Source organism: Accipiter gentilis, chromosome 7, assembly GCF_929443795.1.
Source record: "Accipiter gentilis chromosome 7, bAccGen1.1, whole genome shotgun sequence".
Lineage (NCBI taxonomy): Eukaryota > Metazoa > Chordata > Aves > Accipitriformes > Accipitridae > Astur > Astur gentilis.
Window position 1 is genome coordinate 29,395,155 of NC_064886.1, and position 14,246 is coordinate 29,409,400.

A 14,246-nucleotide genomic window follows, 5' to 3' on the forward strand; every position below is an offset into this window, starting at 1 on the left:
TGAACAAACATTTTTGGATCACGTGTACCTGTTTAAGCAGATATCAAACAGAAGTTATTTTCTTGCAAAACCTTAGTCAGTCCACTGACGTGATAAAGCTTTGAGAGCAAGGGTTGCAGCATGTTAGTTTTACTTATGCTTTATCCCACAGAAATACAATTTGTTTTCATTTTACGTGAACTAGGTCACTATCCATGCTACTTAGTGGGTGAAAAATGTTGTCGTTAACAACTGCGACAGCCTTAATGCTCCTGGCCTGCGTTCTTTGACCCCATTTTCCTCTTCCACCCCGGTCTCCCTTTCCAGGCTTTTCTTCCAGACGTCAGTCAGGCGGTCCCCGACACCACGGGCCCCCGCCACGGCCGCTCGTCCGGCGCAGCGAGAGAACCTTCTCCGAAGGGAGAAGCCCTTCCCAGACGGCGGCGGGGCAGAAAAGACTCGCCCCCGCGGCCCGGCCCGGCCCACGCCCGCGACCCCAGCGCCCCCGCGGAGGTGACAACATGGCGAGCTCGCCTCGGGGCAGCACCGTCCCCCGGCCGGGGAGGCAGGGTCAGGTTCAGCGCGCTGCCGTACGGCGGCAGCTCGGAACGAGAGCGCCAGGGCGCGGCGTCCGAGGCCTCCAGGCAGAGAGAGCCGGGCCGGGCCGCACCTGTGCAGGGAGGGCAGGTCGTCGCAGTCGGAGGTGGGGTCGCTGGTGTTGGGGATGACGCCGATGATGGTGCTCCTCAGCGAGGTGCCCTTCAGGAGCCGGCTGCGCACCAGCTGCATGTTGCGCGGCGAGTCCACGCTCGTCCGCATGGTCGAGCCGGGCAGCAGCACGCCCTCATGGGTGAGCAGCAGCGGGAGGCGGCTGGGGATCTGGATGGCGCTGCCCGACGCCATGGCCGCCCGCTCCGCTCCGCTCCGTTCCGCCGGCGCGCCGCCCACACACCGGCGCCACCGGGCGGCCTCGGCACGCGGCTCGCCCCCGCCCCGCTACGGGCGCCCGGAAGGGACACTCCGCGCTGCGACCCGCACCTGGCTCCTGCCGGGCCGCGGGGCAGCGACGGGAGCCGCCGCCAAGGGCGCTACCCCGGCCTGGCCTTCGCCGGGGGTGACACGCCGCCGCCACCCCCTCGGGTTGGGGGGGGGGGGTGGGGGTGGGGGCTTCCGCGGCCTGGCCTCACAGGCCCCCCGGGCCTTGTACAGTAAAGTAACTTCTAGCTCGCTCACTTTTAATCTTTCGCTCTCGGTTTTGGTTTGGGTTTTTTGTTTGTTTGGTTGGTTGGTTGTTTTTTTCCCTCTTTCTAAAAGACAGAGCCCGCTGCGGGTGTCGGCCGAGAAGTTCCCCTGAGTGCCGCTGTGGCTGCCTCAACCACCAGGTGTCAGGCTGGCACTTAGAATTTATGCAGGCTTTAATTTCTCTGTAAAAGAAAAAGTGCTATAGAGTCTGAGGTAGGAGAGGGAGCGGGTAACGAATTTATCATTTGTTAAAGGGGATGGTTACTAAGTGAAATCCCTTTTTTGTTTGTTTTCACAATAATCTGCTCTCCTGCACCTGTGCTTATGTCCGAAGGGTTCAGGACCCTGTTTCTTCAAGCGCGGGTTAGTGCAGGTGCTCTTCACAGTGCTCCAGGCAGCCCTAAACCAAAGGGGGGAAATGCAGGATACCACATCTCTTCTGCAGGGCAGGGGCCCGAAGTCAGGGCCTTCCCCGAGGGCTGGGGAGCTGTCAAGAGCAAAGCACTCACTGACGCTCCCTGTTCCCCAGCCCAAGCCAGGCAGGCCACCTGCAGAGACAGAGCCTGGGACCTCACCAAATGCCGTGGGACTTTTACTGCAATATAGTTATTTTCAGCAGACCTGGAGGTATCAGCCAAGGCCATAGCTCACTATGATCAGTCCTGCAAAAGCCTGCCCAGGTGAAAGGGCTCTGAGAACTGAGGCCCTAGGGAGGCTTTAGATGAACAAGCCGGTTTTAGAAACTTTCTCCCCCCCCCCCCCCCCCCCCCCCCCCGGTGAAAAGAGGTGCAATATCAAAATTGCATAATGTAATGAACTACATTAGCCAATCTCTTGTTAATCACTGACTTGCACAATATGTTTTGAACACAAGTAGTTCTGTACAGAGGGGAAATCTCAGTAGCAACAAACTGACAATTTGAAATGCACAGGTATACCTACAGTAAAAAACTTGCTTAATCATGCAGTTTATTAATAAAGTAATCTGTTGGCCTACTGGAAAATGCAAGGTAACAGGATATATGGAAATACTAACAATATATTTAAATGCAGGAAGTTATTACAGCTGAGAAAAGTATCTTCTAAAGCAGCCACCTCAGGTACCTTAGGAAGAAGCTGGGATTTAATATACTATTCAACATGACATTTAGAAAACACTAATACAAAAGGGCACATAACACAGGAATATGGAAAGTATTTTGCGAACTTCCTGATGTTAAATATAATTACTCTGTAAACATATGTTCAACACACAAATGTTTAAGCGTCTCGATATTAGTTTGGAATGTGAACACAAACCAAACCTAAAGGTTAAACATATGTTCATCACATTTATTGATGAATTTTCTCCGTCTGAGTCTTTTCATTAAAAAGAATCTACCAATCTTATCATGTTTATTTTTCAGGCTACTGTTTTTTCCCTCCCTCAGAGATGACTAGTCCCTATGGTCATTAAAAACAGTTTCTTAATTCATTCTGGAACTGTATCAAAAACCTCAATGATTGCTTAAAATTCCGTTCAATTTCTACTGAACAATTCTTAATACCCAGGGCTGTACTTTACTGCGTTTACTAAGTGTGCAATACAATAGGGCCACATCCTGATTACTATGCCTAGATAGTACGTGATTGCCCAGATTTTTTTTTTGCTTAAATACAGCCAGATCACATTTGAACAACAGCCTTTCAGAACTTTTTTCTGGACTAGCTGAACATTTCTTGATACATGGAGAAACAGCCTTGTATTAAGAGAATTCTGTGCCTCCAACTTGGAGGATTTAAGATCAGAAGAGACAATTGCCACATGGTCTGACCTCCTCTGACTCTCACCAGCAACTTCTGCATCAAGTCCACAGTATCCGAGTTACACTGAATCTCTTAAAGGCATTCAGCCTTGATTTAAAGACTGACTGTAACAGAGAATCTAACACCTCTATAGGTATCTTTTTCCATAGTTGATTACATTGTTAAAATTTACACTCTGCTTGTAATCTCAGTTTCCAGAGATTTCTGGTTTCTGTTGTATCAAATGGATTGAAGAGTTGCCTACTATGATAATCGTTCCTCTGTCAACACGACCAATACTCCATGATCAAGTCACAGCTTAACTTTGAGCTTCTCTATTAGCCATATTTCTATTTTTTTTAATGAAATCTCATCCTCCTTAAAATGTGGGTAGCCTATAACTAGTATTCCAGTACTGGTCTTGCAAAATATCATATAAAGAGGGTAATACCGTCTTTGAGTTTCCATTTAATATTGCCTTCTTATGAAATCAAGCCGGAAGTTTGTACTCCTGGATATAGCACCACTTCACACAGCTCAAGTACTAATACTTTGGTATGGATGCAGCACAAACCTGACTGATGGAGATGGGTATCAATGTGGTATGGTACAAGACAGCGAATACTATACCGGAAGGTATAGTGCACCTGTGATTCCCACCTAATAAATCTGCGCCCTGCAGAATCTCCTGCTTTCAGTCTCTGAAGCTGGACTGACACAAGAACTGGACATTATAGAATTTTCATTGACTAAAACAGATGGGCACTGTTTTAGATCCCAGTTCAGCCAGGTACAAAACCAGCTCTTTCACATTAAGCACACAAGTGGTCCTATTCATTTCACGTCCTTCAAAGACTGAAAGGATAGCAATGCTCTTCCTGAACTTGTTGACAAGATCATACTAATAATTTTGCAATAATGATCTTCTGCAAGACATCTTTCTCCAAAAATAATGCAACTCACAGTTGTGTGTATTTTATATCTGTAAAACTCACATAACTTTTTCCTCTCCCCCTGAAGACCCGAGATTAATAGGTGTTGCTGAAGAACCATACCCCAAGTATACAGTGTATCAGAACAATCATGAAAAACCCCTCAGGATTCTTAATCCAGAATTCTCTACTTCAAATACATCTAATAATTTCTCTTGCATCATATATACACCTCATTCTGTGTAGTATTCCCAACTGTAGGCCTTAGGAATCCACATCATAGTGATTTTTGTACTGAAGACCAAGATGATAGATAAACAATTCTTGCTGTTAACGTTCACAAACACTAGACTGACTTTCATATAAATGAAGACATTTCAGTTCATATTAATGCTGTATCTGGAAATCGCATAAAATTATTCTCTAAATTAACCTAACTTGACCTAACCTTTAAACTAATTACATAAAGAAATTACAGTACAACTGTATATAAAAGCATTTGCCTCAAGATTTATGGCCAACGGAAAAAATATTCTAAGCTAACTACTTGAAACTGACATGATCTTTTAAGTTTTGCACCATATAGTCATGATTTATACTATAAATGAAAATATATTTAAATTGAAATACTTATTATTTTGAAATAAATATACTCTACAGAAAATCCAAAATGAAAATTCAAGCTTGAAACAGTGGTATCAAAATTCAGCTTCTTTTCTCCAGGATCATCATTCTTTGAGTTTTAATAGGCAGGTATAGATTCCTATGCCTTCCTACCACATACTCCTGGATTCCTCTGTCAATCCTTTTCTAGGTTGTTTGACACCAGACAGCCAAGCAATAAACAGCACAAGAGTGGGCAGCTCGACTGGAGCGCCAAGCAGGCTAATTCAGTAGCTGCTTGATGTCAAATACAACCGTAAGGGCTCAGTTCTCCCTACTTTTTCCCTGTAGGAGAGTCAACAGGATCTCTCTGCTGTCTGGCCACTGCTTCTGCCCATATTCATATCAGTGTAATGCCTTTGAAATCTTCAACTCTGCAAAATGTTGAAGAGCTTCAAGATTTATTGGGACATGAGGGCTGGGAAGACTTGACAGATAATGTAATACATGCTAACTAGTTTTCTTTTGAAAAACCTGATAGCTTCTTTTTTCTTGTTAATCTACTTTATACTTCTGGAAATTTACATTGTAAAGTACTAAAAACTTTCAATTGAAACAGATCATATACTTGCTGTACGTCTACCTATTTTCATTTGAAGTACAGTCCTATTATTTTGCACCACTGTTATTGTTTGGAAATAATACTATCATCACTTTTAAGTGGAAGTAATTTAATACAAAGAGAGAAAACACAATTATAGCAAGTGTTATTCTTACAGATGCACAGGAATTTTAAACCATTTTGCATTTTGATTGGATTAACTAAGACTGTGCATCTTTGATGTGCTACAGGTTTTAGATTTGCTAGATCCTTAACTAGCTCTCATTAATCCCAATGTGATAGATTTGGGTTTTTTACCTACTAGATGTCAATTATTACTACTAATTTTTTTTAGCCTTTCTATTCCAGACAATAATTTGGTGACTTTGAAGTTCCCCTAATACAAATGCTTTGATTCTGGCTACATAAAAAATGAAGGCTTTATTTACATGGAATTAGCCTTACCTGGAGGCTTATGATCTGAGGGCAGACTGAAATGATCCTGTCTTTTTTAATTTTAGCAAAAGAGGTTCAAATAATTTTTGCAACTGCCAATCTACATATACTGAAGATACATTTCTTTCTTGGGAGGTTGTGGTAGAAGTTTCAAACCTGTTGTCCTGGTTTCAGCTGGGATAGAGTTAGTTGTCTTCCTAGTAGCTGGTACAGTGCTATGTTTTTGAGATAGGTATGAGAAGAATGTTGATAATGCTGATGTCTTCAGTTGTTGCTAAGTAATGTTTAGTCTAAAGTCAAGTATTTTTCAGCTTCTCATGCCCAGCCAGCTGGAGGGGCACAAGAAGTTGGGAGAGGACACAGCCAGGACAGCTGACCCAAAGTGGCCAACGGGGTATTCCATACCGTGTCATGTCACGTCTAGTATAGGAACTGGGGGGAGTGGGGGTGGGAGGGTCACTGCTCAGGGACTAATGGGGCGTTGGTTGGCGGGTGGTGAGCAATTGCATTGTGCATCACTTGCATATTCCAATCCTTTTATTATTACTGTTGTCATTTTATTAGTGTTATCATTATCTTTATTAGTCTCTTCTTTTCTGTTCTATTAAATTGTTCTTATCTCAATCCATGAGTTTTACTTTTTTTTCCGATTCCCTCCCCCATCCGAGTGGGTGGGGGGCAAGTGAGTGAGTGGCTGGCTGGTGCTTAGTTGCTGGCTGGGGTTAAACCACGACACCTATAAAAAGTTCTACGGAGGTTAATCCCAGCACCTGTTTGAATTTGTTCGCAAAACCGAGTTGTAAAATGGTACAGATTCATAATGCCTACAGAGTGGGACATTTTGAGTATTAATAACACTGTTCTAAATCAAGAACAAGTTTCCATGCGATATAAACTCCTAGCCTGTTAAGATTTCATCTGCCTCTCTAAACTCAGTTCTCTTCCCCTAAGCAAGATGTGCATACCCTTCTCTTCTGCCCCCTCACTGGCACTCCCTAGAGTCCTCAAGCCCTCAATCCACCTTCTTCAGCTATTTTATAAGACAAGACACTCAATCTGTCATCTGACTTCCCCTTTCTCATACTGGTTCTATTTTATACTTACAGATTGTTTGATGCAATGGCGTTCTTTAGGAGCTATTTCTTTCCAGTCTCAACTGCTATGCCTGTAAATGAAAGAGAAAAAGAAGTTTGCCCCCTTTCTTTTCAAATTCTCTCTCCACTGTGTGAAAATTTAAGAGCCTCTCTTAAACACATCGGGCTCCAAATCCAACAAAGCATTTAAGCTTAAAGATGCTATGAAAGGATGCTTTGAATTGATTCAAGGTGTATTTCTATACATCAGTTAATATGAGAGATCCTATAAAGCGTACAGAAGACTGGTGTAATATAAAGGACTTCCTGTCAGGATTTTACAATACATGTGATGATAAAACATACATTTTGCAGTCTTCTGAGGTGAAGGATTATATGGAGGCATGGCCAATGCCCTGTGTACAAGATGGACTACATAGGTTGTCTGTTCGTTAGGTTATTTTCCTCAATAATATCTCCTCTTCCCTAAGCGCTCAGTATACTCTGCTGCTTTCTACCATCTTGGCATGCATCACGAACACCTCAGAAATCTTTGAAATACCATAACTAGGAAGAAAGTTTATGTAAAGCTATTCAAAGGATGTCATAATATAACTGAACTGCATTTTAAAGTTCATTTATTTTAATGTCTACTTTTTCTACTTACTGTAAGGTTGCAGTGGAAATTTTAAAATCTGGGTTTTAATGCAAGCTTTGTATTACGTATCCTCAGTCATTCTTTCTTCACACAAAAGAATCTTTGTTTTTTTCACATCCAGCTTGATTAAAAAGCTACCAGTTGGTTATGTAAGCGCAGCACATGGAATGCATGCCAAGAATTGCTGGCAGCATATTACTGACTAAAAGAGTGCGAGACCCTCCAGAAATTTCTAAAGCTGTATGTAGGGTTCTTCCATGGCAATTGTAAAATGCATTTTAGAAGTAAGTGCTAACAGACCTCACAAGAACAACTGAACTTAAAGACTTAATCTTTTATTCAAAAGCATAAGAGTGTTCCAAGGAAGAGGGCAGGGAAGGTACACAGAAAAAGAAATTCAAACTGACTGTTCAAATTTAAAACTTGAGCTAGAATAGCATGGGGCAGAGAGAGTTCTTGCTTGTCTTGCCTAGCCAGGCAGGATTTTCACACCAGCTGCATACCAATAAAATAATAAGGACTCAGAGGAACTGCCGAACGACAGGAAAATCCATGGGAAATTAAAAGAAATGCCATTAGTAGAGCTGCGCTGATTAACGTTCAGATGAGGATACAGCTGTAAGGAATTGAAAGAGAATCTCACTTAAACTTAGTTTTGCTGCACACAATGTCATACTACCTGGAATATGATTTTTTTTTTTTCTTTCTTCGATCTGCATACTGCCAAATCAGCCTTTTTATGGGAACTGCTAGTAAGAGATAAAAATATGTTTCCTCAGTATAATGAAACTGAATGAGAGAGCTGAAGGGCCAGGTTTGAGTCTCATATATCTTTGGTATGGTTTTGTAATCTTTGCCCTTTTTTTTAATCTCACAAAGGGGAAAAAATTGGGCTTGTAACTAAGAGAAGTAAATTTTCTCCCGAAACCAAGATCGTAGCCACCAAAGAAGAGAAACACAGCTTACTGAAGTAAATAACTCTCCTGAGTCAAACTCAGTCATATTTGTAGTCCATGTTTTAATGAAGCAACAGTTTGAAGGAGCTGCAGAATCACATTTTTAAGTTCCTCTTACCAGCAGGAGCATTTTCTTTTCCCTCGTTCAAATGAAATTTGCTGAATGCAACCTAAAAATGGTATGCTAATGTTTTGGAGTAATTCTGGGGTTTGACCTTAAAGAAAGTCCACACAGACTGTGAGACAGAGTCCTCAGTCCTGTTTTCAAAATCATTACGTAGACAAAATTGCAGTTAAATTGTGGGATGAATGTGAGTTTTGCCTTTGCTTCTTAGCAACTACTTAATATCCTACTATGGAAGAAGACCTGAATATCTCCCTGGCTCCCAGAACAGCAGCTAAAATACATGCTCTCACCCATGGTTTGCTACCTTCTCTTATAAGCTACAAGGAATCAATCTCATGCTATTGCTATAGGATGCTATTAACAAAGGGTTTTTTTCTGTATTTTTGCACGTGTTGTCTCTGGAGGAGTTCAGCATAGATTGAAGAACTGTATCTTCCCAAATTGATGTGTCCTACCACAAAAGAGGGTGTCTGGCTGTGTCATGTAGCTAATCTGCTTTTTCAGCATAAAAATCAAGTTCTCTCTGGCTTTTCCTTCCAGTAATTGGGATAGTGCTTCTTTAACAGGATAGAAGGGAACACTGTTGTAAGTTCCTTGCAAGCTGAAAGTGGCAGTTGACTACGCTGCTAGAGAGCAAGAGAACAATATAATCCACAGCAAAAAAGCAGAAAGAATGGAAAGTGGCAGGTGATAAGGGAAACGATCATCAGGAGAAATAAGCACAGAGACAGAGTAAATATTAAGTCAAGCATGGAAAGAGTATCAAAGGAGAAGGAACAGATAGGAAACAGAGGTGCCTTGTGTTGCACCTCTTACTGACTGTCAAATTCTGCTGCTGTTTTCTGAGCACCTGCTTATTGCACTGTCTTGGATTGGGGTAATTCAGCAATTCTGAAGTCTGAGTATTATATTTTTATATGTCTATAATGAGAATGGAAATGTTCTCTTTTAACTGATTTAACATTAATCTAAAAACATTTTAATTGATTTTTAATACAAAAAAAGAGATGTGCAACTTCTAATCTTGATTATACCAAAAAGTGAGTAAAAAAGACTGTTTAAATTCTAGAGCAAAAAGAAACTATTAATACTCCATTTCTCTACTCTTATTTAGTGCTAAATCTAAAGCAGGCTCCATTGGTTGTGGGGTAGGCTCCTAGAGATCTTGTAAGCCTTGGAATCGTGCTTCTTTTAAAGAACATGAGAAAAAATGCGATTACATCTCTCCTAATTGTAACATTATTATTATGTAATAGTTATAATTACAAAGCACTGTTCTAACAATCTGGGATTATCTATGTACTAGGGCACATTTAGTTTTTCATAGGAAGCAGGGAAGTCAATGCACAACCTCTATTCTACTGATGGACAACTTGGTTTGGCTCTTCAGGGCAGCAGCACAGGGTAAGGCAGCCTTGACTTTACATGTTCTGCTAGCCTGTCCTTGTTTTACTAATGCTTCCAAGTTCACAGTGTAATCCTATTGTCAAACTCAAGTCACATAACAAAAACATTTTTGATTTCTACTATTTATACATAGTCCATATTATTAACTTAATTAATTTAGTGCAGTATCACAGGGGTTGCATCAATACTAAAGCAATGTTAACTTGGTGTTTACATGAAATTCACTGTGTTAGACTACTAGTATAGTATTTTCTTGATTTGCAACCTTATTTCAGTATAAAATCTCATTCAACTTTAATTATTACTCCTTAAGCCTCTCTTGCAGTATTTTTGTTCAAGTGTTACTCCACTGACATTTATTGCCCAGATTTTTTTTTACCCTAATCATTTGGTTGCAGAGGTACTGCTGAACACCTACAAATTCCAAGGAAGAAGTTTAGCAATCCTTATTTAAGACTTGTTCAGTCCTTCCTTGTATTTTGCTTTGATCATTTACTTCCCTTTTTTCTTTGGCTCACATGGTATTTTTGCTGTTTCTCCCTCTGTATTTTCGTCTCTTCATATTGCAACATAATGTACTTTCTATCATATCTGTTCAGACAAGAACTCTGAACAGACTGCCTGGTCTAGATTTAGTCATTCTTCTCTGTTTTCAACAGTTTGATAGCATATTAACTGAACACTGTAGGTCAATCAACTGAAGCATGTTTCCCTACCTGATCCTTTTAAAATCTGCAGGATAATGCTTCCCTACATGAAGCATGACCTACTCGTCTTTGAGTTATTCAACCAAGTTTTAGCTACGTTATTTAATTTTCCAGAGGCAAAAACCTTCAAAAATAAAGTTGAATTGAAGCAGTTACCTATCTCTGAATTACTGAAATAATCCTTTTCACACTGGTCATTCATTGTTATCATATCTACATGCTGCCATTTGGTAGAATCTGTGCTACACAAACATGCAGCTCTTCAATACTGGTTTTGATCTCTATACAAAATAAATGGAGACATTAGCCAAAATGTTATCCATAATTTCATGTTTGAAAATATTTTTAAGCTGCCAAATATTACAAATATTGTTCCAGCTGCAATGATTTAAAGCCACTAAGTAATCGTAACTGTGTATGACCTGAGGACGTTTCAGGAAACTGTATACTAGAACCAATTTCCTCTTCAATATGGTTGTCTAAATTCAGGTCAGGTAGCCACTGACCTCATTGTCTGAAATTCTGGAATCTCCATAGCAGAAACATCACGTGTACAACAGCACTGCTACTTCATGCTGATTTCTCTAATGTACATAAATTAAGTTAAAAACACCTTGTTTTTCACAGAAATGATTGTATTAGCTAAGCACAACAGCATCTATCTTTTTACATTTTTATCCAGTTGGCCTTCTGGTAGAATACTATGATAAAGAATATACAAAACATGGCAGATATAGGTACATTTATTTTTATCTATTGCCTCTTTGTAAAACTTCCTTTCGTGCAAACTTTTTTTCAGTATGTATTATAAAAATTAAAAATGTTTATCAGTGCTCAAAAATTCCTGGGAGTCTTGCAAAAAACTGCTGTAGATAAGGACATGTAGAAAAGAAAGAAAGTACCATTAGGCATTATAAAGTATACATTAAATAGCTGAGAATTTTCTGTGATTTACAAATATGAGATTAACCAAGTCACTGTGATATGCATCAATTTCTTAAGTTGGGCATATATTGCACTATTCAGCTTCGTGATTAAACGTGAAGGGTACAGTACACTTAACAGAACTGTGCTGAGTAAAGAGTCTTCCATTTAGTTAGCAGCTTCTCTAGTAACATCCAAGACAGCAAGTCGTGTTACCAAAATTACTTCTATCTATTCAATCACCCATTTTGGGATTAATTCTTCAGGCTAGGAAGAAAAAACACAATCCTGAACCAGTGCCAAAATGGACTACAAATTAATAGAAGCAAAAGCAAGCTTTATTTCCCACACACCTCTGCATAAATCTTGAAATTTTGCTCCACTTCATTCTCCTCACATTCCTTTACTTTTATGCCCCCTTTTACCAGAGAGGCAAACAATCTGTATTGATGTATCTAGTTACCTCTAGAAAACATTAATGTTGATATAGTAAAAACATATAATGTCGGTTCCTTTTCACATAAGCTATTTTCTCCTAAATTATGGAAATGTAGAACAGGAGAAGAAAGAAGCTGTTTTTTTCAATGTTTATTTATAATGCTATTAAGGAAGGGAGGACCATATTTTCCTGTCAATTGCATTAGAGGAAGCCCATTAGATTAAATTCTGGCATGCAAGTATTAATGATAGCAATGTTTTTGTCCTTATCCATTAATTAAATCTAGGGAATATTAAATTGCTGTTCACCTGCACATTCTGGAGTAATCCATGAGCATAGCTCTAAGAGGTAGCCCAGTGAGGAGAACAGTCTCACTGAGTACTTTGCTTGGTCTGCATCTGTATGCAAACTAATTAGCTACTGATAGCCAAGAGTCCGTTGCTAAACAAAATGTGCAATAATGGACTTCTGCTTATCTTCCTTTTAATTTAGACACTAATTAAGATCTCTTTTTTCTACCTAACTGTTGTTTTTTCACAAAATGTGTACAATTTATATTTGAATTTTTTACAAGTAGTTTCCACGTAGAAACAGATGGAAAGCCTGACTGCTTTACTCCAAATGCAGAGAGCATTCTCCTTTAGCCTCATCTGTTTAAACATAAATACTTATAAATAATACCTATACTAGGTTAATAAATGTTAAGCCTATACAATGTAGTTTAATACAGTTTTAAGAGCAATTAAAATGTCCAACAGTAGGTGGCGCATGTATTATTTGCAGTATAAGTATTTCACCATCTTTCTTTCTAATTTAATTCCATAGTAGTTTTAAAACCATTTACAGTACAATTGTTAAAACGCAAATACCTTGATGTAATTTAAAGGGATAATTATTTTTAATTCTTAATTGCTACATTAAAAAAGAAGGCAAGAAACAGCAAGCTAGCTTTTCAGGAAATATTAAGCTATAGGAAATTAACTGACAAAACACAGTGACAGCAGATAAATTACAAAAGCACCATTTAAAAATTAACAGAAATTTACATGTTCTGACTCTTTTTAGCCTCATTTTTTGTTATATCAGCTTTTTCAAACAGGTAGCTGTGCTAGGCTGATGATTATTATCTCAGCCCCCACAATTTCAAGTGGAATAGAATTTTCGTATGGGAACAAAAATGTGGCCAGAAATAAAGTCTAATAAAACCAGGTCCTGTGGAGACTAATGCAGAAAAAAATGCAGACTTTCCCTATTTCTTTTAAGATATGCTTTATTTGGGATATTGAGGACTCAGGATAGGATATTCAAGTACTTTTTGGTATTTGAAGGTCTCAGACCTGGTTCACCAAAAAAGAGCTCACCTTCATTTATTGTATATTCGGTATTCAGCCTGTTGTGTCAAGTGCTTTGTTCAAATTTGCCTGTGACAGCTAGTCTGTTCCATGAAAAATAAATGGTTTCAGACACGCTGGATTTCTAGGTTTCAGGTACACTTTAATACTTTAAACTTGGAAGAAAAAGATAAGAGGCAGAGAATTTCATATCAGACACTATGCTTCTAATGCTTCTAGGAACTATGAGAGTTCTTTATAATTTTCTTCTGAATGCTGTTTTAGTGAAAATAATGTAAGACAGGTTCCCTGAATATTTGAAAATTGGTTAAATATGTGAAAATTATAAACAGTTCAAATCAATCAGCATAAACAGAGGAATAAGTAAATAATATAGGAATTAATAGCCTAACTTTTTCCATGCTATCATAATTTACATGTTCTAGTAAACTAGTGTCGATTTTGCACTAAAAATACCAACTCCTGTGCTATGAATACCTATGAATATGTACATGCTATGAAATATATAATCACAGAATAGCTGAGGTTGGAAGGGACTCCTGGAGACCATCTAGCCCAAACCTCCAGCTCACAGCAGGGTCAGCTAGAGGAGGTTGCAATGTCTATTTGGGTTTTGAATACCTCCAAGGATGGAGACTCTGCAACCTCTCTATGCAACCTGTTACAGTGTTTGGTCAACCTCACAGTAATTATTTTTTTTCCTTTTTTTCCTTCTGCTTAAACAGAATCTCTTTTATTTCAGTTTTGCCCACTGCTTCTCCTTTCACGTGATATCACCATGAAGAGTCTGGCTCCATTTTTCTATCCTTCCAAGAAGTATTTATACATATTGATAACATCTCCCTCAAGCCTTCTTTTCTCCAGGCTGAACAATGTCAGCACGTCCCCTCAGTATGTCAGATGCTCCAAAACCTTAATAACTTTTGTGTCCATTTGCTTGACTCAGTCCACTATGTCCACATCTGTCTTGTACTGGTGAGCCCAGAACTAGGACACAGAACTCCA

General features: G+C 39.6%; 1 protein-coding gene across 1 annotated transcript in view; it reads right to left on the bottom strand.

The window, feature by feature from the left end:
• LONP2 (lon peptidase 2, peroxisomal) overlaps positions 1-930 on the bottom strand; it is a 48,366-nt gene extending 47,436 nt beyond the window's left edge. The window contains exon 1 of the mRNA XM_049805250.1: positions 650-930. Coding sequence (XP_049661207.1) covers positions 650-882 — 233 coding nt within the window. The 5' untranslated portion in view covers positions 883-930. The remainder of the gene's footprint in view (positions 1-649) is intronic.
• Positions 931-14,246: the final 13,316 nt, after the last annotated feature.